Source organism: Cornus florida, unplaced genomic scaffold, assembly GCF_030987335.1.
Source record: "Cornus florida cultivar Cherokee Brave unplaced genomic scaffold, ASM3098733v1 CherokeeBrave_3.0.0_Hap2_Chr01, whole genome shotgun sequence".
NCBI classification, from domain to species: Eukaryota; Viridiplantae; Streptophyta; class Magnoliopsida; order Cornales; family Cornaceae; genus Cornus; species Cornus florida.
Genome location: NW_026775571.1, coordinates 46,940,577 through 46,964,339, shown reverse-complemented (window position 1 = coordinate 46,964,339; position 23,763 = coordinate 46,940,577). Strand labels below are relative to the sequence as shown.

General features: G+C 37.1%; 2 protein-coding genes across 4 annotated transcripts in view; both read right to left on the bottom strand.

Annotated features, from left to right (window-relative positions):
* Window positions 1-1,217: 1,217 nt before the first annotated feature.
* On the bottom strand, window positions 1,218-2,820 carry LOC132295913 (chalcone synthase-like). The gene is made up of 2 exons (XM_059794176.1): window positions 2,643-2,820; window positions 1,218-2,279 (listed from the first exon to the last, which is right to left on the bottom strand). The coding sequence occupies exons 1-2, from the start codon at window positions 2,818-2,820 to the stop codon at window positions 1,282-1,284; spliced, it is 1,176 nt and encodes a 391-aa protein (XP_059650159.1). The 3' UTR covers window positions 1,218-1,281.
* A 6,289-nt stretch (window positions 2,821-9,109) lies between these two features.
* Window positions 9,110-23,763, bottom strand: part of LOC132295928 (endo-1,3;1,4-beta-D-glucanase-like) — a 41,943-nt gene continuing 27,289 nt past the window's right edge. The window contains exons 2-8 of one of the 3 annotated variants that reach the window (XM_059794197.1): window positions 22,114-22,179; window positions 20,934-21,089; window positions 18,439-18,561; window positions 18,021-18,111; window positions 17,812-17,901; window positions 17,312-17,412; window positions 9,110-9,469 (exon numbers count right to left, since the gene is read on the bottom strand). In XM_059794197.1, coding sequence (XP_059650180.1) covers window positions 9,221-9,469; window positions 17,312-17,412; window positions 17,812-17,901; window positions 18,021-18,111; window positions 18,439-18,561; window positions 20,934-21,080 — 801 coding nt within the window. In that variant the 5' untranslated portion in view covers window positions 21,081-21,089; window positions 22,114-22,179 and the 3' untranslated portion in view covers window positions 9,110-9,220. The remainder of the gene's footprint in view (window positions 9,470-17,311; window positions 17,413-17,811; window positions 17,902-18,020; window positions 18,112-18,438; window positions 18,562-20,933; window positions 21,090-22,113; window positions 22,180-23,763) is intronic. The other 2 variants (XM_059794201.1, XM_059794191.1) reach the window with 2 other exon arrangements.

Here is a 23,763-nt window from a genome sequence, read left to right as displayed (position 1 = left end):
TGAATATGGTATCGTTTGGTTTAAAACACGCCGTTACGGCACTTTCCCATCATTCTGAATCTTTCTTTCTCGATTTCCCTCTACTATCATCAATCTTTGGATGTTACAATTGAAGGTTTGTAAATTCCTATTCACAAATTCTAGAAAAATTAGTATTGCCCAAATTTGAGATTTCTGCATAAACCCTTAAAATGAGTGCGATTTTCAAATATCCATGTTATGCTGGATTGATTTTTTAAGAGGGGTAGAAATTAAGAGTGTTATGAGAGAGAGAGAATGATCATTGGTTCATACATTATACTTCACCAAACTAGCCAACAACAATTTATTTTGGCAGTGCCAGAGACTTTACTTTTGTAATCTTGAAACTGGAAATAATAAATTTCTGAAATTGATTGTATGGTGGGTTGTCTGAATTTGCTCCTTCAACCAATTGTTGTTGTTTTTTGAGAGAGACGAAGGAATCGTATTTTCAAAGAGAATGACTGATCGATTTTGAGAGAAAAATTTAATTGTTGGAAGGAAACTGCTCCCTAAATCCGAAAGTTAGATGGAAAAATGGTAAGCTCCGTAATGGCCCGCTCTAGTCCAAACAATAATGTCTTCACTAACCAAATAAGTTGTTGATGTGGCGCCTTAACAGTCGTAGGATTTAACCCCTCTCTTGCACACCAATCCTCCCTTTGTAGTTTCCATCTTTCTCTCTTTCTAACATGCATATGAGTTGGTTGGGGGCCAAAAGCTTGAGGGTTTAATTCCAATCTTTTACTAACTAAAATCTTTTCCTTACAAAGTCTCACCATATTAAATCAATCCCTTTTCATTTTTTTTCCTAGTTAGTACTCACACATCCCTTCCAAAGAATTGTTGAAATTGTTTGCACCTAGTAGGAATCGATTCTGAGATCTAATACTTTATGAGTTATGAAGCAGAAACACTTTTATGAAGGAGCCGTATCCATGTCATGTCGTCGGACACTTCTCGAACACTGTACAACATTTCATACAAGTGTTCGTAAATAAAAATAAATTTTTATTATTTTGGACACTTCGTCGACACTTCTAAAATACTTTTAAACATTTTTAGCACAAATATATATGATAATCTTAAAAATAATATGAATATATTTTAAACACGCTAATGGTGATTTTATTAAGTCCCATGTATTAAACATCCTCCTTGAAATTTATTTTATTTATTAACTCATTCTCCTCGAAATTTAACATACATATTTAACAACAACGAGTACTACTAATAAGTTCCAAATTGCAGCAAACTCAGTCAGAGAGTTGTAGGGACACCATGCAACACCACAGTCTCTATTGTCAGACAAGGACTGAACCCAAAAAGAACACCCCAATCCTTCGCTTCACCTGTGGTGGCCTTCCCATCCTCCATAGATTTCTTCCTCATTTCGTCCAAAATGAACAAAACACAAGCGCTCACTATGTTACCGTATACGCTCAGCACGTGCCGACTTGCCCTCAATTTCTCCTTCTGGAGACCGAGTTTGGCCTCGACCTGGTCAAGAATAGCTGGGCCACCAGGGTGAACGATCCAAAACAGTTCGTTCCAATCATTGATGCCAAACGGACCGAAAGCTTCATTTAAGGGCTTATCGATGTTTGTGGAGATCAATGCAGGTACTTCCCTTCCTAAATGAAATGTGAGTCCCACCTCATGCAAATGTAGTTTCATGGCTTCTCCGCTGTCGGGTAGAGTTGTCTGTGACGCAGACACAATTTGAAACAGTGGACGCTCGATCGACGTGTCAAGATCTGCACCAACGATCATAGCTGAGGCTCCATCACCGAAAAGAGCCTGGCCCACAAGAGAGTCCAAGTGGGTCTCGGAGGGCCCACGGAAGATGATGGCAGTGATCTCGGAACACACCACAAGTACACGCGCTCCTTCGCTGTTCTCGGCCAGGTCCTTGGCCCCACGAAGAACGGTCCCACCGGCGAAGCAGCCTTGTTGATAGATCATCACCCTGTTGACGGACGGTGGGACGCCGAGGAGCTTGGCGAGTTGATAGTCCGCACCAGGCATGTCTACGCCCGAGGTTGTACAGAATACAAGGTGTGTGATGTTCGATTTTGGCTGGCCCCATTCTTGAATGGCCTTTGATGCAGCTTCCTCACCGAGCTTAGGTACTTTCTCCACCACCATATCTTGACGGGCATCGAGGGATGAGGCCATGAAAGCACACATATTGGGATTCTTTTTAAGCATCTCTTCTGTCAGATACATGTAACGTTTCTTGATCATTGTTTTTTCACCTGCACGTATATAAGTCTCAAAATAAATACTGTAAATAAATGAATAAATTAATATTAAGCTAGCTAGCATTAATTGGCATTCAGTACGTGCACAAATAAAGTATGCCAGCCATGACAAATCACTATACATGCGCAATATATTGGCAAATATTCAAACAGCATTTGCTCAAACGAGAACTTGAAAAAGATATCAGTGTGACTGTGTGAGCAAAGAATAAGGATTCGTATGCATGCATGTTCTAGCTTCAATCAACTGTTATTTTTCTTTCTGGACAATACTTAAAATGAAATATAAATTAAAGCCATTTATGAACTGTACGTAAATATAGTACGGCATATATATACATATGTATTTGAACATACAAATCCGCTTAAACTTGTTTTTCAGCTCGATCATGTGCTCGCTGTTCGTTACTCGAAAGTAGTAATCAGGATAGTCGGCCTGGCTGACGCAGTTGGATGGAGTTGTTGTACCAATGGCCAGAATGGTAGCCGTACCCTCAGCTCGCTGGGCTTTGCGGATTCCCTCAATAGATGTCATTTTGGTGCTTATTTTGGTACTTTGTTCTTCTTTCTAGCTACCTAATTCAAAAGCAGATGACCAGAGACAAGATATATATATATAGAAGGCTTATAAACTAAGTTTGCTACCATTTGATGGTGCACGTCTGTGTCTATCTAGCTATATATATAAATGTCGATTTAGAGGGCGAGTGATGACTTCTTACTTACTATAAATACAAAATATCTATGAGTACGAGGAGGGTGTCATGATTTTCACATATGTCTAAAATTCATGATGTAGGTGCTGATGCAAATGCATAAATCATTATTGATAAATAGTAAAGTGCACTAAACTGATTAAACTCCCCTAAGCCTTCTCTTTTTCGAAAAATCCCCTTGAATTATCAGTTTGTTGCAAAATGTTTAAACCACGTTAGAAATCTAACAGAAATTAAGGCATGTGGGTCACGTGAGGGGGAAAATTTTAAAAAGACAATTGACCTTATAGCACAGTTAAGAGCTAAAACCATCGGCAACTTACTACAACCACCGGGCCTCCACCACGCCACCATCCCATCGTTGTAACTTCCACCGCCATTCCCACCTTACAACCATTGTGGTACCACCACCCCTACACTGGCGTCACCACCACCACTATCCCCAAACCCACAATCGGTAACAAAAATCAAGGGAGTGAGACAACCATCGGGCCTCCACCACGCCACCATCCCATCGTTGTAATTGCCACCACCATTCCCACCTTACAACCACTGCGGTGCCATCACCCCCACACCAATGTCGCCACCACGTACCACTATCCCCAAACACTCAATCGGCAGCAGAAATCAACGGAGAGAGACAACCACCAAGCCTCCACCACGCTACTATCCCATCATTGTAATTGCCACCACCATTCCCACCTTACAACCACCGCGGTACCATCACCCCCACACCAGCGTCGCCACCACCACTATCCCCAAACCCACAATCGGCAACAGAAATCAACGGAGAGAGACAACCACCAGGCCTCCACCGCACCACCATCCCATTGTTGTAACTACCACCACCATTCCCACCTTACAACCATTGTGATGACACTACCATTCCCACCTTACAACCATCGCGGTGCCACCACCCCCACTATCCCCAAACCCACAATCGACAGCCGAAATCAACGAAGAGAGAAAATGAAGGCGCCGCCGCCACCACCACCACCACCATTGATTCCTCCACCGTTGAAACCCCTTCCTCTGCCGATCCCCTTCTCTCCAAGGGTCACAATGCCTCCAATTCACCAAACCATCACTTGACTGCCTCATCCGTGAATTCCTGGACCGTGTAGTCAAACCCATCACCCACGGCCTCGAATTTTTGCGTCATTGGCAGAAGCTTGCTCAGATCGTGCCGGCGTTGGTCTGGGCTTGGTGCTAATCTCTGTAACCTCTCCTCTAGCTGTAGTTCTCATCGTCTATGTCGACGGTTTGGAAAGGACGTGAAGGGGAGGGGAGGGGAGGAGAGATGCGTGTGAGAGAGAAGTTGAGGTTGTTAGTTTTTTTAAAGAAAAATGATACAACTTCCGACCCAATCTACCGAAATATCTTCCGAATCCAACGTGGATAGGCCACGTCGAACCCAAAAACACATAGCTCTTTCTCTCTCTTCTTCTCTCTCCACGATTCCCCTCTCTCTCCCTCTATTTCTTCCATTGTTCTTTATTTCTTTCACTCTGTGCCTTCCATCCGAGGGTCCATTCTGTTCCGGTAATGACTAAAGCTCTGGACTGACTTCAATAAAGGAGAAAATTGGACTAACAACCGTGATTGAGTGCCCGTTGGTGCCAAAGACAGAGCTCCAATCCGGCAACGTCTTGGCCCGTGATGTCGACGGCGAAGGCAAACAAGGTCATTTGGTTGGATTTGTTGTGGCAATGTCGTCATCGGGAATGATTTGAAGTGACAAATTTTCCGGCGGCGCGCCTCCAAGCAACAGAGATGAAATTCTTAATTGGATTATTGGAGTACAATATTTATGATCTCTAATCCTTCTCTTTCTTATACCCTCTCTGTGTATTTCGGGTGGGAGGAGATTACTCAAAATATACACACATTTTATTACTACTGATATTTTGGTTGTTTAATTACTGGTGTTCAAATCTTATTACTGGCCGTCCATCTCCGCTGTCGCCCTCATCTGAGATCCTTGTTCGCCGGCGTTACTGTTCAGTCCCGCTGCTTCACTTTCGCCGGTGTTTTTTCTATTTCTTCCGTCTTTGTCCACCGGCATCGACTTTCTGTTCCACGCCCCTGCACCTTCCTCTGGCTCCCAGTTCGGCGGCGATGCAAGGAACGGCGGCAGTGAATCACCTATACCTTTCTTCTCTATAAACCCATTTGTCTCGCCTCTCTCTCTAACCCATTTGTCATCTTCAACCACCACCACTATCATATTTTCAATCGGATTCCTCACATTTACTATCACTGTGTAATACAAACAAACCCAAAAATCTAAAAGACGAAGTTTTTAGATCTAAACTTTGAAGAATAAATTGAGAAAGGGATGACTTTTTTTTTTTTTTTTCTTTTCAGTTGGGTCTTCAGAAAGAGAAAGTAAACGTGTGTCATTTATGGGATGCCGTGGCATGCCAAGTCTGATCCGGAGAATTTGTCGGTGATTGGAGTCGGAAGATATATCACCTCTCTTTTTTAAATTATTTAAATTACATAAACGCTTAGGTTTTTATGAGGTGGCAGACTAAAAAAATAAGAGTATTTTTGTACAATATACTATTAAAATTTTTTATAGTGTAGATATGGATAAATTGAAAACCCAACTAAATAAGTAATTGGTATTTTATTTTAGTTAAAATTAAAGTTAGTTATATTATTTTTTTAGTAATTGAAATTTTATTGTAGTTGGTATTTTATTTAATTAAAATTAGTTATTTTATTTATAAGTCAATGAAAATAGGAGAGTATGGCAGGAATCCGGAGCAGAATAGGAATTTAAATTGGGAATCCAACTTTGCCACATCAGTAGTCAAAGTTGGATAGAACTCAAAACGGTGTTATTTAATTTAAGGACTAAACGGTAATTTACGTTTTCTGTTAACGACTTACTAACTATTGTAATAATTTGATAGTTTAAGGAAATTATATTTACTTCAGGGATTTTTTATAATTGGGTCATCGCTCAGGGAGTTTTGTGCACTACCTTAAATCCTGATGAATTGAAAAGAAAAAAGTCTGCAACAGTATAAAGTAAAAAGGAATAGTGATGAATTGAAAAGAAAAAAGTGTGCAACAGTATAAAGTAAAAAGGAGTATTAATGTGTAAGGCCAAAGTGAGCATTAAATGCAAAGAAGAAAAAAATGTGTAAAAGGACAAATGGAAATGCTTACAAGTGAAAAGTATTTATGAGCACATTAAATGGATGGTCCACAAATGCATCAAATGTTGCCTATAAATATCTCTGTATTTTTTAAGTGACACGTCAGTATTTTTAGGAGGCACGTTAGCGTTTTAGAGTTTTCAAATTTTAGTTATAGCATGTACTTCAATGATACATTTTTTATCTCCAAAAATATTAATATTTTAATATTTTTTAAAAATTTTAATATATATTTTTTAACTTTTTCCCAAAGGTTATATTTCTAACTGCTACATCATACAAATTTTTTAAAAATAATTCAATATTTATTATGGATTGTAAAAATTAAACAATGCAAGGGATAAGAGTAAAAAAAAAATGCAAAAAAGAAGCAAAAAAACTAATTCCTGAAATTTTGTTTAGCCAAACAGGCCCTCGAAACACTGCTACAGAACTTCTGGCCCTGTTTTAAAAAGTCAACATTTGCAATTGGGCCCGCATGCAAATCGCCATAAGGGTTGCCAAAAATGGCGACCCATTCCCCGATTCAATTTTTCTAGGCCCAAAAGCAGCGAGCCCATTGGAGAGAAAAAATCGCCAAACAAGTCGTTGGGCTCGTGCAAACTTGTGAGAGAAAGTACAAAAGGAGGTGTGAGAAGAGGAGAGAAATAAAAAGAGGAGAGATAATGGTAGAAAGAGATAATTGTAGAAAGAGAAAAGTGAGTTGAGTTTGTGAGTGTGTAACAAAAGTATTGAAGTAAAGATGGTCACTCTTCGCCCGTGGACATAGGCAATTTGTCGAACCACGTAAATCTCGCTTTATTTGTATGTTTATTTTATCTGTTATATTTACCAATAGTGTATGCAATCCTAACAATTGATATCAAAGCTATAACAACAACTATTACAAATAGAAAGTACATGGTCGAGACGTTTGATGAAAGAAGGAACTTCAATCTTTGGCAAGTTCGGATGCAGGATATATTGATTCAGCATGGCTTAGGAGAGGCTTTGGGCACGCAACCAGAAAATAATACAAGATGCAAATTGGGGGAAGATCAACTTGAAAGCAATGAGTGTAATTAGATTAACGCTGACGAATGATATTGTGTTTGATGTGATAGAAGAGGTTTTAAAACCAGATATGTGAAAAAAGTTAGAGAATCTATATGTGGAAAATAATCTTACCAACTGGTTAGTTTTGAAACAAGAGTTGTATTCCTTTCGGAGAAAAGAAGGAATCTTTGTAGGGTAGGGCTATGTTGAGGGTGTTTTCTTCAACCGGTTAATTTTATAGAAAATTGATGTGTGTTATCTTCAATAGTAAAACCACTCACAATAGAACGAATCCTTGTAGAATAGGGCTATGTTGAGGGTGTCGATTCTCAAGAACTGTGGTGGTTTGTTAAATATAAAATTAATTACTAATTTAATTTAGAGAGAAGATTTGTTTGTTTGTTTATATCTAAATAACATAAAAATAAAAATAGGCAATGAAAATAAGGATTGAAATAAAGAGAAGAAATACTTAGGGCTTGATTTCACCACGAATCTCGTAATATGGTCATTTGATTCAACCTTAGGGATTTCAATATTTATGCATGATCAGGAATTAAATGAATTAACATCCAATTTAATTTAATTTCAAGAAGATAAATCATGAATTTAGTTAAGCAATAACCTATCTTCGGTTGGCACGAATTATTTACCTAACTACTCTAATTTAGGGTGCAATATTACAACTCGTCTTCCCTAGGTATAGATTATCAAAATATTCATTCATAAAATAGTTTAAGCTCTATTGCATGATCATTATTCAGATCGTTATGAGAAGCCTTTAGCTGTCAATCTCAAACAATAAGAATAGTTTAGATTTGATTAAAGTAAAATCAATTTTAATACAAGACATTAATTTCATCAAAAATCAAGTTTATTTCATTAAAACTCCAATTGCTTAGAAATCCTAAGTCAATTACTTTTAATCATGCAATTAAAATACATAAATAATGAAAATCTCCAAAGTTAAAGAACAATCAAACCATATTATTCGAATTCGGGATACATCAAGGCCCTAAGATGGAGTTTAGCTACTCATGGAGAGGGAGCATATTTTCATTAATGTTGTAGAAATTATCTCCACAGACGACCAAAAACTCCTTTGGATCTTCTCCTTCAATCTTCAAAACCCTAAAAGCTGCTGCGAGATCTGAAAGTTACAAGAGAGGGGAAAAGGGATCTTAATGTATCCCTTCTTGAATGGTCTTTACAACTTCCGGAGACATCTGGCCCATCTAGGAAGAAAGAGGGGTGATTTTATATCATTCCCGCACGTATTTTTAACTTCCACATATTTGAGATTTCAATGGTTAGAAGGTTCCGTTTTCAAACCAAAAAAATAAAATTAGAATAAAATAAATATAAACAACGCTTTTTGATGAGAGAACTATTTTGCCATCTGCTGATTTTTTTTTATTTTTTCTTTTCTTTTTAAATGAACATTTTAAGAACTGAGTTTGCTAGTTGTAAATGTAAATTGGCTACCTTTTTTATGCTCCATCTTCAAAAATGTTATACTATTTCGAGTGAAAACTTATTTTTTAATATCTAAATTTCTTCAAATACACATACTTAAATAATCAATTAATTTATTTTGAAAAGTAAGATTGTCATCAAATGCACACCTCAAGACGGTTACTATTTGCTCTCTTATAAAATTCACACATTTTCAGTCCAAAAAATCTTTCATATTAAAATGGTTCTCCATAGGAAAAATCATAATCAAAGTATGTTAAAATAAAATCATACAAGCAATTCAAAAATGAAGCTCTTAAGGACTATTCATATTCAAGTCAAACAAAAAAATCATACAAGCAATTCAAAAATGAAGCTCTTAAGGACTATTCATATTCAAGTCAAACAAAAAAATCCCCGTGGCTCCAACTTCCAACCATCTCAATAATTGCAGTACTTAAGGATTATTCATTCATTCCTGTCTCTTACAATGACATAAAACAAGGTATTACGCATTAAATTGTTACAGACAATAGTGTAATTGTTGCATATAATAGTCTCAAATAATTCTAGTATTCAGAAAAACTTTCATATTCAAGCCAACACAGCCATCTCTTACAATGACATGAGACGTGCTATAACAACACATCAGATTGTTACATATTATAGTCTTCCTAAAGATACCAAACCAATCCAACATATCCTGGTGGGCTTCTTCTGCATGCTTCAGCTCCTCTTCATCTTCATCCTTGTACCTCATGGTCCAACCGTGCGCAACCCCCGGGAATATCTTTACAAAGCCATCAACCTGGAAAAAATAATATATCTGTGATTTCTTTATCCTTTATTTTTATTTTTTTATTTTTAATTGGCGTTGTTAATTTCTTGACTGAAACACAAATGCCAACCATGTCTGAGAATATATGATCTGCAATAACTACCTTAAAGCAAGAGATGTTTTACCAAAAAATAAAAACATATTACCCAGTGTACCGGACTTACCCGTTCCGCCAATGAGGAAGATGGGAGGGATGGACTAGATACACAAATAAAATTGGACATTTTGAAAAAATGTGCATTCTTTTGTACCCAAACCTGCCTCTCGGACTACACAGTCTGGGCATATTTTTACTATTGCACAAAACAATGACCCTTAAGTAATATCTGAACCTAATACATATATTCCAATCTATTTCTTTTCTGATTTCCCTGTATTATGTTTTAGTAATGCTCAAGTAGGTACTGCAAACTTAGAACATCGACAAAGGTATTTATGGGTTCTCCATTCCAGCTTGAAGAACCCTTAAGTGGAAGGATATACTGATGCTGATTGGGCAGGATCTCTTAGTGGGAGATGGGCTATCACCAAATCCATAAATCTGACCGTAACGACTAATCCAAAGCATCTTTCAGTCCCTCTAGCGAATGACAGTTATGTATCCCCTTCTGAACCCCCTAGCCCCCCCTTCTATTGGATTTCCTTATGGAAAGATGGGGGGAGTGGTAGAGAACAGCGGCAGCAGCCTTTTAAAGTATATAAAAGGCGTGGCAAGGAGGGTTCTAAGACTCAAACCTTAATTTGGCACATGCTAGACGATGGAGGGTCCACTTGGAGTCTTGTATAATTAGGGGGTTTGGTCAAATTTCATTACTTTGGTAATTGCATCAATTAAGTTATTTGTTACTTTATTAAGTTAGAGTCAACTTTTGATTACCTTGTTTTGGTAAATTGCATAATTAGATTTAATTACATCAATTAAGTTATTTGTTACTTTATTAAGTTAGAGTCAACTTTTGATTACCTCCATTGTAGGGCAATCCAAGGGTCATCTTTTATTATAAAAAGGATACTATGTAACTCTAAATACTCAACGAATAATGGAATAAAATTATCCTTTGGGATTTCTTTGTGAGTGATTCACAAATTCTGAGGGTGCGAGGCCTTCTCTAGGTGTGATACCAAGGTCCTATTGGAGTGATTCCAATAGGCTTTTCTTTGTTAATTTCAATCCTTCTTTTCTACTAACAACCCCCGAATCTTAGCTTTGTTCCTGAATTTCCAGCCCATAACTCTTATTTACTTTCTTCTATTTGAGCCTGCCCTTTGTCCTACATCAGTTTTTGGTATCAGAGCTTGAGTTGACATCATGTCGACACAATCAGGAAATGAAAGATCGGGTATTAATCAGCAAGATGAGTTGATATCCACGCTTGTAGAGCAGCTCAATGGGTTGAATGTCCGATTCAATGAGTTAGAAGCTCGAATGTGTTAGCCTATTAACAATTTTGCTCCTGCTTCATCTAGTACAAATGATGGCAGTGGTCGAGAGCAACATCATCCTTTAAATGTGCAGCAAAGGCAGAATGTGAGGGCTGATCCACCACCACACCCAATGTTTGAGTTTCCGAGAAATCTGCTGGGAATGAATTATCATGTGCCACATGATAACACTAGGGATATCACAAAGAAAATTAAAATGGAGGTGCCAGATTTTGAAGGTAAGGTTAATCCTACTGTATTTTCGGATTGGCTTGCTTCGATTGAAGAATATTTTGAATTGTATGACATCGTAGAGTGAGATTTGCTAGAATGAAGTTGGTGGGCCTAGCAAAAATATGGTGGACTGGTGTTGAAGGGGATATTAGGAGGCTAGGACAATCACCAATTAGCACACGGCAAGAAATGAAGGCAAAGCTTCGAGAGAAATACATGCCAGCCAAGTACCATGACAAATTGTGTGATCAACTTATCAATCTAAAGTAGGGTAGCATGTCAGTCGCGGAATATATGTAAAGATTTGATGAGTTAAAGACTAGAAGTCAGGTTGTGGAAGACCCGCGCCAAACACTTGCAAAATTCAAGGCTGGTCTAAGGTCTGATATCAGAAGGGAATTGCTTCGCCAGTCATTATATGGTGTTGAACATGCTTTTCAGGTTGCACTGGACATGGAGGAGTACTTGAGTTATCAAACGGCTCGAAGATCTGGATATCAAACCTGGGAGGCAGCACCCAATAAGTCCAGTGGTGGAAATCGCAGCACACAATCAGTAACAACGCAGCCGAATGGTGGAAATGCTGGATCAAAACTGCCCTTTTCTAACATGGCTGATCCTAAAGGGAAGAGTATTGTGGCCAACAAAGGTAGTGGAAGGAGTAACAAGTGCTTCAAATGTGGAGAAACAGGTCACATGGCATACCAATGTCCAAAGAAAAATTTACACATTGGAATAACGCCTGAAGAAGAGCCAGAAGAACATGGGGGAGAGGACAAAGGGAACATGTTTGACTATGGGATCTACAACCCTGATGATCAAGAAGAGGATGAAGATGTTCCATCAATCTCCATTGTGAGGCATATCCTTGCAGCCCCTAAAGTTGAAGATGGAGATTGGCGACGCACAATTATTTTTCAAATGCTAGTTCGTTGTGGGAATCAAGCTCGAAAGGTCATTATTGATGGCGGAAGTTGCATGAATGTTGTGTCTGTAGCCACGGTTGAGCGCCTTAAGCTTTCAGTCCAACCACATCCACAACCATTCAAAGTGGCGTGGATAGATAGTACTTCTATTCCGGTAACTCAACGTAGTCTCGTTTCTCTCTTGTGGAGCTTATAATGATTCTATTTGGTGTGATGTAATTCCCATGAAAGTGACACATATTCTTCTTGGGCGGCCTTGGATTTATGATCGAGATGTGTATCATTGTGGGAAGGAGAATACATACACTTTCTTGTTTAACAACAACCAAATTATTTTGAAGCCTATGTCCTCAGCTGAAATGGAGAAAAATAAAGGTGGACAGGCTGTAGATGACGTGAAAAGCAAGAAAAAGTCCCTTAATCTCCTTGCCAAGAAGAGGTTTCAATTGGAAAGTAAAGAGATGGGTGTTGCATATGCTGTTGTAGCAAGGGAAATCAAAGAAAGTGCTGCTGTTCATGATTCTTCAATGCCATCAGAGGTCGCCTACTTGTTGTCAGATTTCTCAGATTTATCTCCCGAAGATCTCCATAATGAACCCCCTCCTCTACGTAATATCCAGAATGCGATTGACTTCGTACCGGGATCTCCATTGCCTAACCTTCCAGCTTATCATTTGAATCCAAGCGAGCATGCCGAGCTTCTGAGGCAAGTTAATGAGCTGCTGTCCAAAGGATTTATCCGTGAAAGTTTAAGTCCTTGTGTTGTCCCAGCTTTGCTCACACCAAAGAAGGATGGTAGTTGGCGCATGTGTATTGACAGTGGCGCCATCAACAAGATTACAATCAAGTATCGGTTTCCTATTCCTCGAATCGATGATTTGCTAGACATGGTGGCTGGTTCTTGTATATTTTCAAAGATAGATCTGAAAAGTGGCAACCATCAAATTCGCGTAAGGCCCGGGGATGAATGGAAGACAGCTTTCAAGACAAAAGATGGACTCTACGAGTGGCTTATTATGCCATTTGGTCTTTCCAATGCCCTTAGTACATTCATGCACTTCATGACTCAGGTATTGCAGCCCTTTATTGGTCGTTTTCTGGTTGTTTACTTAGACGATATTTTAATCTACAGCAAAACGAGGGAGGAACATATTTCCCACCTTCACAAGTTATGAGAGTTCTCCGCCAATAGAAGCTTTACATGAACTTGAAGAAGTGTTCCTTCATGTTGCCGAGTGTGGTGTTTTTGGGCTTTGTTGTTTCTTCCAAAGGGGTGGAAGCTGATCCAGATAAAGTGAAAGCGATTCTAGATTGGCCAATTCCCAGCACATTGCAGGAACCACGGAGTTTTCATAGGCTAGCTTCATTCTATCGGCGATTTATTAGAAATTTCAGCACAATAATGGCCCCTATCACCAATTGTATGAAGAACAGCCAGTTTGTATGGACAAAGGCAGCAGCACAGGCCTTGGAAGAAGTGAAGAAAAGAATGACTGCAGCTCCTATTTTACTCCTTCCAGACTTCTCAAAAGTGTTTGAAGTTGCATGTGATGCTTCACAGGTTGGAATTGGAGGCGTGCTCAGTCAAGAAGGTCATCGGGTTGCATATTTTAGTGAGAAACTTAATGAAGCAAAGCAAAGGTATTCCACTTATGATAGAGAATTTGACGCTGTGATTCAAGCACTTCGCTATTGGCGTCATTACCTTCTTTTTAAGGAGTTCGTGTTGTATTCTGATCACGAGGCCCTCAAATATATTAACTCCCAAAGAAAGTTACGCCGCCACCGACATGGAAAGTGGGTTTCATTCTTGCAAGAGTACTCATTCGTCATCAAACATAAAGCTGGTGTTGAGAACAAGGCAGCCAATGCACTTAGCCGAGTTGTTCATATTCTTGCCTCCATGGTTGTTAAAGTTCTTGGTTTCGATATGCTTACACGAGACTACTTGGCTTGCACGGACTTTAGCATTATACATGCTGATTTGATAGCTGGACAGTAGGGTACATATCCTGATTATTCGGTACATGATGGTTATCTCTTCAAAGGAACTCAACTTTGTTTGCCTAAGACATCTCTTCGTGAACATGTAATATGGAAGTTGCATGCTGGTGGGGCAGCAGGTCATTTTGGAAGAGATAAGACCATTGCCATGGTGGAAGATCGTTTTTTTTGGCCAAGTTTGAAACGGGATGTGGCCAAAATTGTTGCTCGTTGCAGAACTTGTCAAATATCCAAGGGAAGAAAAAAAAATATAGGTTTATATACGCCGCTCCCAGTCCCTCATGAACCGTGGCAAGATTTAAGCATGGACTTTGTTCTTGGGTTGACTAAAACAAGTCAAAGTCATGATGCTATATTTGTTGCTGTGGATCGTTTTTCAAAAATGGCACACTTCATTCCTTGTTCTAAGACATCCGATGTTGTCCACATTGCCAAGCTTTTCTTTCAAGAAGTTGTTCGGCTTCATGGATTACCAAACACCATTGTTTATGATCGAGATACAAAATTCATGAGTTATTTTTGGCGCACATTATGGAAGATGCTGAATACAAGGCTGAAGTTTTCCTCTTCTTTTCACCCCCAAACTGACGGCCAAACTGAGGTTATTAATCGCAGCTTGGGTGATTTGCTTCGTTGTCTTGTTGGTGACCATATTAGTGGCTGGGACCAGATTCTTCCTATGGCTGAATTTGCCTAAAACAGTTCTATAAACAGATCCACAGGGCGCATCCCCTTTGAGATTGTGACAGGTTTATGCCCTCGGAAACCAATTGACTTAGTGCCTTCACCAATTGTGGCATGCCCTAGTGCTGAAGCTGATGCTTTTAGTAAGCATATCAGAGACATCCATGCGGAAGTTCGAAGGAAGATTGCAATGAGCAATGAAACTTACAAAACACAAGCTAATTTGCGGAGGAAGTTTGCTGAATTTGAGGAGAGATATGGTTATGGTGCGAATAAGACCAGAACGATATCCTAAAGGTGCTTATAAGAAGCTTCATGCAAAGAGTGCTGGCCCATACAAAGTTCTCAAGAAAATTAGCTCCAATGCTTATGTTCTTGACCTACCAGAAGAGATGGGTATCAGTAAAGGCTTCAATATCGAAGATCTCACCTTGCATTCTGGCCATTTTGCTGATCCATTTCTTGTTGATCCTATCACTCGCCTTCCCCCAACCCCATGCGTAAAGGAGGAAATAAAAGATGTTGTTGATCACCAACTTGTTTCAACAAGAGCCGGCGGTTATCAAAAATTCCTCGTTAAGTGGAAAGGGCGGCCACTTTCTTATTGTACAGGATTAGCGACAGTGAGTTCCAACACCTAGCTCCAGACCTCTATGAACAATTTCATGCATTTACCTCGCCGGGGTCAAGTTTTTCCAAGCCGGGGAGAATTGGTAGAGAACAGTGGCAGCAGCCTTTTAAAGTATATAAAAGGCGTGGCAAGGAGGGTTCTAAGGCTCAAACCTTAATTTGGCACTTGGAGTCTTGTATAATTAGGGGGTTTGGTCAAATTTCATTATTTTGGTAATTGCATCAATTAAGTTATTTGTTACTTTATTAAGTTAGAGTCAACTTTTGATTACCTTGTTTTGGTAAATTGCATAATTAGATTAAATTGCATCAATTAAGTTATTTGTTACTTTATTAAGTTAGAGTCAACTTTTAATTACCTCCATTGTAGGGTAATCCAAGGGTCATCTTTTATTATAAAAAGGATACTGTGTAACTCTGAATACTCAGAATGATTGAATAAAATTATCCTTTGAGATTTCTTTATGAGTGATTCACAAATTCTGAGGGTGTGAGGCCTTTTCTAGTTATGATACCTAGGTCCTATTGGAGTGATTCCAATAGGCTTTTCTTTGTTAATTTCAATCCTTCTTTTCTACTAACAACCCCCGAATCTTAGCTTTGTTCCTGAATTTCCAGCCCATAACTCTTATTTACTTTCTTCTATTTGAGCCTGTCCTTTGTCCTACATCAGGGAGCCACTTACCCAAAAAAAGAGAGGATGGAGGAGCCCCCACCCCAACAAAAGGTATATTCAATATTTGTCAACACTCTACAGAGTATTCTCTCTCTCTCTCTCTCTCTCTCTCTCTCTCTCTCTCTCTACATATATATATATATGTATATATATAAACTAAAAAAATTAAAAAAATGAAAAGTCTGAGACAGCATAGAGTCGCACACATACATCCATGCAATATTTAAGATCCTGGCCATAATTGTGGATCAAAAAAAGTGGAGTTGATCGTCACTTTAGTATGTAGCAAAAATGAACATACCACAATCTGGTTGTTGATAAACTTAATACAAATTGAAGTTGACAGTGATGGTCAATTTTGAAAAGCTTCCCACCATCAATTTTTTCTTTTTCTTTTTCTTTTTTCTTTTTTGAACAAGATAATCATGCACACCAAAATATAAGGCATCTTTAACTAATAAAAAATAATAATAAAAAGAAAAAGAAAAAAAGAAACTACAAATTAAAAACAATCATGAAGTTAATAATTGTACAAAATCAATGTGAAAGATTCGCAGTGTTCAAGTGAAAAGTAAACAAATTGTCTAGCTTTCATAGTCACTTCTGCCACAGGAAGTATGTGAGTATAAATGTATCTAAAACAACACTTACAGAAGATAAAACATAAATTCCTAGTCAGTTTTTGGCTTAGTTACAGGGACTTGGGTATATGTATGAGGTATGAGTATGTGTCCAAATGTCAGACCACCCTAGATCCCGAATTTTAAGATATGTGAAGTAGGTTCAAAATGCGTTCAGAACCTGAATAAGGGTATGTAGAGACGTCTTGCATTCTTAAAAAATGTACTTAGTAACAACGAAATTAAACAGAATATGATTAAAAAAAAAAAGAAGATAAATTCCATCTATGTCAGAATCAGGTAATCCTTCTTTGCTATCACAATGGGCTTTTCTTTTCCTTTAAGAAGATCGAAAGATCCAAGTGTCCAATTTGGGTTATGTGTCTGACACACGTCATACCCATACCCATGTCGTATCACGTTGTGTCAACACAGATACATTAAGGAGAATCGGAAAGTCCAGGTAACACGGTTCTTGGCTTATTTGAATATTCTATTGCCAATAAAGAAAGGAAAAGATTATTGAAGTTATAAAGGTATGTGAACAATAATTTGAGGATGGGCAATATGAAATATTTTTCTTTAGTGTTACATGGAAAGTTTTGGAGTTTCATACCTCGGGCTTAGCATTTAAGATCCCCTCAAACTGTTTCACAAGTTCTGGTGGAGATATTTGGTCAATCTCAGCTCCGAGTACTGAAATTGGAACCTTAACCCCTGAAAATTGTGGCAACTGTAAATAAACAAATTTCTTGTTTCCACCAACTCACAAAAAAACATAATAAATAAACGTCATGCTCACCACCATTAAGGAGGAAAGCACTATATAAATACCTAGAAGGTTATATGTGTTTCATATAAATGAAAAAGCTATCATGACCATGCTATCAACCATCAAGATACTGTGATGTATGCACTCCCAATCCAAACGGTCAATGGCACAAGCTAGCTCACTGTAAGAGCATGCACCCTCATCATACACTCGCTCAAATAAAATTCACGAAGGACCAACACAATTGCTTCTATGAATAATTCCAGAGGTCTACTTTAAAATTCTGGGTCCGACAAAATAAATCAAAGAGTAATTTCAGGAAAGTTTAGTAACAGAATTCATACCCTGGATATCATCCAAAGTGACAAATGACGGATGTAGCATCACTGCAGCTTGGATATAAGCATGCTTTGCTAATTCCACAACGACCTTAGCTGATGAGAGAATTCAAAAAGTTCAATTTTAGTCAAGTTGTTGATTCTTAAGCCCTGTCTAGTTGCAGAGCAATATGATATTGTCTAAATTCGTGAAGGCTGTCCAGGAAAAATCTTACCACCCCAACAAAAGCCTGCAGCTCCAATACTGGATACACCTTTACTTTTTAGAGCTTCAATAACTGCTTTTGCATCTTCAAATGCTTTATCCTAGAAGGTAAGAAAATATTTTAGACACTAATGTGTAAGCTACAATTAATCAAAACTTTATTTGAGTTTGAAAACTAAACAATTGAAGACACTAATTTTATTCCCCAAAAAGGAAGAAACACCATTCAGTATTATTTGAAAAACAGAAACTTCATTTCTTCAAGGAGACCCAAAATGAATGGGTCTGCTGAGTCAATCCACATTTTGGATTTCTCTAAATGTTAAATTTCCAGCAAACCCTAAAGAAAAATATGTTCAAAGGAAACTACTTTCACACTATAAATAAGTAGCAATTTCCAGGCATGTAGTATAATGAAGATAACTAACCGTTCCATGCTCTTTTAACCATACTGATATTGGCTTTTCAGCATTTTCAGGTACATAGGGGTCTCCATATAAGAAGTCAGGAACAACCACATAGAATCCAGCAGATGCAACTTTCTCAGCAAGCTTTATTCACAGTTGAAAAACAAAGGCATAAGTAAAATACGTTGACAAATGACACTTTATCGTCAAACTATATGACAATGTTAAGAGTGTGAAAATCAGTTGACACAAGGCCAAACAATAATTACTTGGCTATTTAAGAAGTTTGACAAGCTCAGTTCCCAAATTCACAAGAAGGAGATGGAGATATCACCCATTAAACAGTGACACCCAAAGGGTACACAAACACCAGCACAAGGCCACAAATTGCACATTGGCACAAATTTAACAATTTTGAAAATCGGGTAATTTACACTGACCTCCCCTCTAGATTGCTAAACCTACACACAGTACCACATAGTTTTCAGAAATTACTCCGACCTCCCATGTCAGAGCTTGTCGGCTGACTCCGTTAATAGTGATAATGCAATTACCACTATGCTCTTGTTTGTTTAATATTATTTTAGTTGAAAAGTTAATCAAATTTAAAAAAACTAAAATATCCATTTTCAAATATAAAAAGTTCTTCTACCATCTCTTTCTCTAACATCTCCCTCTCAAATCAAAACCAGATTCAACACAAATACATATATATACTGTGTTACCTGGACTCTCCATAATTGGAGGTAGTGTCCATGTCGACACGACACGACACGGACACGGGACTCGTGTCGAACACTTTCTTTTTGAATCGGAGACTCTACGAAGCTCCCTAGTTCTCTGGTTTGAAGTCCTGGTTATCTCTGGTTTGAAGTTTACAAAGGTTGAAGACGGATCTGTGGAAGACAGGGAAATTTGTGCCTTAATTTTTTATTCATATAATATATGTATATACATTTTTTTATACTCCCGTGCTCACTGTTTTTTAGGCTAGGATCATCATTGTAATATTATATTATTATAGGTATATTACAGCTGTGGGTATCAGTCATTATAATACTATATAGTACTATATTACAGCAATAATTACAGTATAATATTATATTACGACTTCCAAGAAAGTGGTACAACTAGAGGAGGCTTGCATGTACCATCATTATAATATTACATTATTATATATATTACAGCAGTGGGTTACAGCTGTAACCTACATCCATTTCACACATACAAATTCATTGGGCTAGGCTATTTGGGTGTTTGAATTATTGTTGGGCCACTGACTTTCGGGCCTTCCCAGCTCCTTTGTACAACATATATAAAGTGTCCAAGTACCCGTGTTCGAATTTTGGACACTTATATTTCGTATCCCCGTGTCCTATAATTTGATAGATAGATGGATCCAATCTCTAGACACGTACCCTGTCTGACACCCGCACTTGAATCCGTGTAATATAGGTTTTCAAGAAATAGCAAAGCCTCTGGTTATCAAAAAATTAAAAATGAAAAGAAAAGGTAGTTTTTGTATTTCTTAAAGCCATTCTAGAAAGAAAAAAATCTATGCATCCTTTAGATATAATTGGCAAGATTCTTACGCATTTTTAGATGATAATTGCGTCAAGTATAGAAATTCCTGAAAACATAATTGAATAATTATAGAAGTATTAAAATATCTAGGAAGCAAGAACCAGCTAAATGGTCATTTTCCCTTATACATGGCAGTTATTTCTCTCTCTCTTATTTCCACTATATATCAGTAGAATTGTTAGGATTCTATTAAATCATCAAACCATATATTCTATTATTATTATCATTATTATTATTATAATTTTTCAATCTGCTATGTTTAAGAGGACAAGGACTAGACCATCAAAAAACAAAAACAATTGACAAACTTATGAAGTGAAAAAATTGTATAAAAACAATAGTAGTAGCAAACCATGCACTGAATTGTTGCAAAAGCAGAGTTGAAAATTGACAATACCTCAACTTTGGAGCTTCAAATTCTGCAAGATCAATTCATACATGTGCATTAGATATGACAGTGATGATTATTTTTTCCTTTTTTTCATTAATTATAACTCATATCACAAGTACAACAGCCATGATGATGATTTTGATGACAGACAGATTGAGACTTGATAAAAGGTGGACATGATTTATAACCACAATAAACACACTGACTTACACACAATGAGTATAAAGAAGTTAATAAGTTGCAAATGAAACAAACAATACCCACTTTGTAAATAGCAAAAATCTTAATATTTATTCAGCCAAAAAAAAAAAATCTTAGTTACCATACAAAGAATAGCCCTTTTCGTTGGTATAGACAAACATGTTTTAAGTTACCATAATGTTATTCAAATTAAGAACCCACAAACACATATTCATAGCCCAAGATCTAATATCTATGAAATAGATCAAGAAAACTAGTTTCACACCAGATTAAGAAAAATACTCAAATACCCAAATCATAGTTGGAAGAGAGAGCTCAAAATAAGTAGTGAATCAAGTACCAAAAACATCTGAGATGAGAACAACTGCAAGCTTGGAATCAGAGGGTCCAGAAACGTAGGACTTGAGGCCTGCAATTTCTTCCACATGCCCCACTCCACAGCTTGAGCTGAGTGTTGGTGGGTTTTCGCAGCACTGGGGGCTGACATCCCTTAAATCTGAGAAAAGAATAGCAAATTTTCTGTTGGGGAAGTGACAGTCGACACAAGAATTGATCAAAGCTAATTTACAGATGTAAATAACTATACTACATGTACTATATATATATATATATATATATATATATATATGGAGAGGGTCTTGGTTGGAATGGGAAGAAGTAGATCACAAAACTACTGACGTCATCTCTAACGTCATCTGCCAGAGATAAAAAAAAAAAGAAAGAAGATCCGGTTAGAAACGTTCGATTCCACCACGATTGTTTTTTTGATGGTTGTGTCTTGGTATTTGACACTTAAACATAGTAATTATTTTTTAATTAAATTTATAAAATTTTCATGGACTTTATTTATTTAATATTATTTTTTTGTTTTGAAATTTTATTCTTTATATTATTAAAATCATCACACAACCACTTTTTATTTTCAGATAAAATTAATCTTAAATGTTTGTAATGATTTTTAATAACATCAACCCAGGGCCGGCCTTGAGATTCCAAATATTTTGAGAGGCCCTAGGCGAACTTTCAAATGTGAGGCCCTTAAGTTTCACACGCGCAAAAAAAATTATAAGAGTGTGGAATTTTCACACGATGTTCTCAAATTCTATAGCTAATATAATTGTACGCATGTGCATTGTGTACAACTAACTAATAACTATAATTTTCATTCATTAAATCTTCATGTTCATTAACTAACTTCCTATTATCTTCATTCATTAAATCTTCATGTTTGTTGAGATTTTCTTCATTTGCTTTCGCATTCATATGTTCTTCATTCACCAAATCTTCAACTAAACTCTCTATTTGTGTATTGCTCCTAAAAAACTTAAGAATATCTCCTTTTTGAGATTGAATCAATTCTTTTCTTTTTTTTCTTTTTTTTTCATGCCCAGATTCAAATTTTCTTGTATACATAATGATATCTCTTGAAATCTAAATAACAGGAACCATAATAAACATAAAACTAGACTTCAAAAAAATAATAATAATAATTTGCTTTGTTTAAAGAAAATATATATTACCTCGATATGCAATGATTTGATTCAAGTTCAAGGCAAATAACCTCACGAGATCCTAAGAAGAATGTCCTGCTAGCATGTGAAAGAAGATCACAATTAACATAAAACGGATGGAGAATCAAACAGAAACAATAATAACTAAGCATTGCCGATCATACAATAAATATAATATAAAAAAAAAAATCTAAAATCAAGCAGTTTGGTCGAATGATCTCCTGGCTGGAGTTTTCACTGGAATCCGGGGGAGAGGAGAGGAGAGGAGACAGAGTATCCAAAATACAGTCCAAAAGTGGAAATGAGGAACAGAAAACTGCAACTTCTTTTTTACATTCATTGTTTATGTAGCTGCTAAAATTTGATGATTACAGATGACAAAAATATACGGAGATGAGGTAACTATATATATATAGGAGGCTGAACTTGTAATGCTGAAGAAGAAGTGGGACTTTTAGGTTATATGTGGCATCCACTATCATATATAGTTTTGTCTTTCACTCTTTATATTAACTACACTTTGTGTGCGTTTTTTTTGGGAGCCAATTACGGTATTACCCCTTTCTTGATTTTAGGATGAGGAATCAACTTTAGTAGCAGTGACTGATTGATCGTTGCTACAGAAGACCTGTGCAAATTAATAGAAAAAACCATTAACTTTTGTTTTGTTAAAGCCTGCTCTTGATTTCTATGTGTTTGTACATTCGATGGCAAGTGCTTTGACAGTATTATTAACTGAAATTCTAGCTGAGCCAACTTTAAATAACATCAATAATGGTGGTATGTATCTTCATATAAAAATAGGGGTTAATTACAGTGACACCCCCTGAGATTTGCCATATTGACAGTCAGATGAAAGTTAGCCTATTTCTGAACAATCACAACCCCTCAGATTTGATAAAGTTGACAAAGACACTCCTACCACATTCAACACATGGTAAATTGACAGTATTACCCTTTAACATTTCCAAACCATTTTATTAAACTAAATTAACCCTCATCTTCTCTCCCCCTCTCTCTCTCTAGCCATAATTGCCCACCATCTTTCTTTTCCTCTCTATCTACACCTCTACCACCAGTGCCGCTGCCACCACCATCATAATCCATCACTAATAAAATCACAATTTGAGTGAACCCTATTCAACATTAAATCAATCCATATGTAAATTAATTTGAATACCAAGCCCAACATTCAGAATTTAATATATGCACATACATATACAAACAAAATCTTTACAAATGGGAAGCTGATCCAAGTGTTGATCAGAGGCAAAAATGTTTACCTGAGAGTAACATTTGAGCTATTGTTGTTTTTTTGGGAAGGTACGCTTAAGCCATCTTTGATCAAACCAAATATTGCCATTATTGGAAAGAAAAAAAAAAAAAAAAAAAAAAGGAACAAGAAGTCAATAATGTGCCCTCAGATTACTGGTTTACCTTTGTTTTTGTGCTATCAAGTCCCCATGTCAAGGGTCAAGATGTTAGAAATCAGGGGAAAAAATAAATAACAATAATGTGCCCTCAGATTCAATCATAGCCATAAATTTGGGAAAATATAGCAACAACACATACACTCTAAGCTAGGTAAGGACCATCGGAAAAATATAAAAATAATAACAATAAAATGGAATTTATTGGTAAGATTATGCCACGGCGGCG

Excerpts from the sequence above, each read along its gene's own strand:
- LOC132295913 (XM_059794176.1), bottom strand. The coding sequence starts at position 2,820 with ATGACATCTATTGAGGGAATCCGCAAAGCCCAGCGAGCTGAGGGTACG. Across the intron at positions 2,280-2,642 it reads AAACAAGTTTAAGCGGATTT|GTGAAAAAACAATGATCAAG; the intron begins GTATGTTCAAAT and ends ATATACGTGCAG.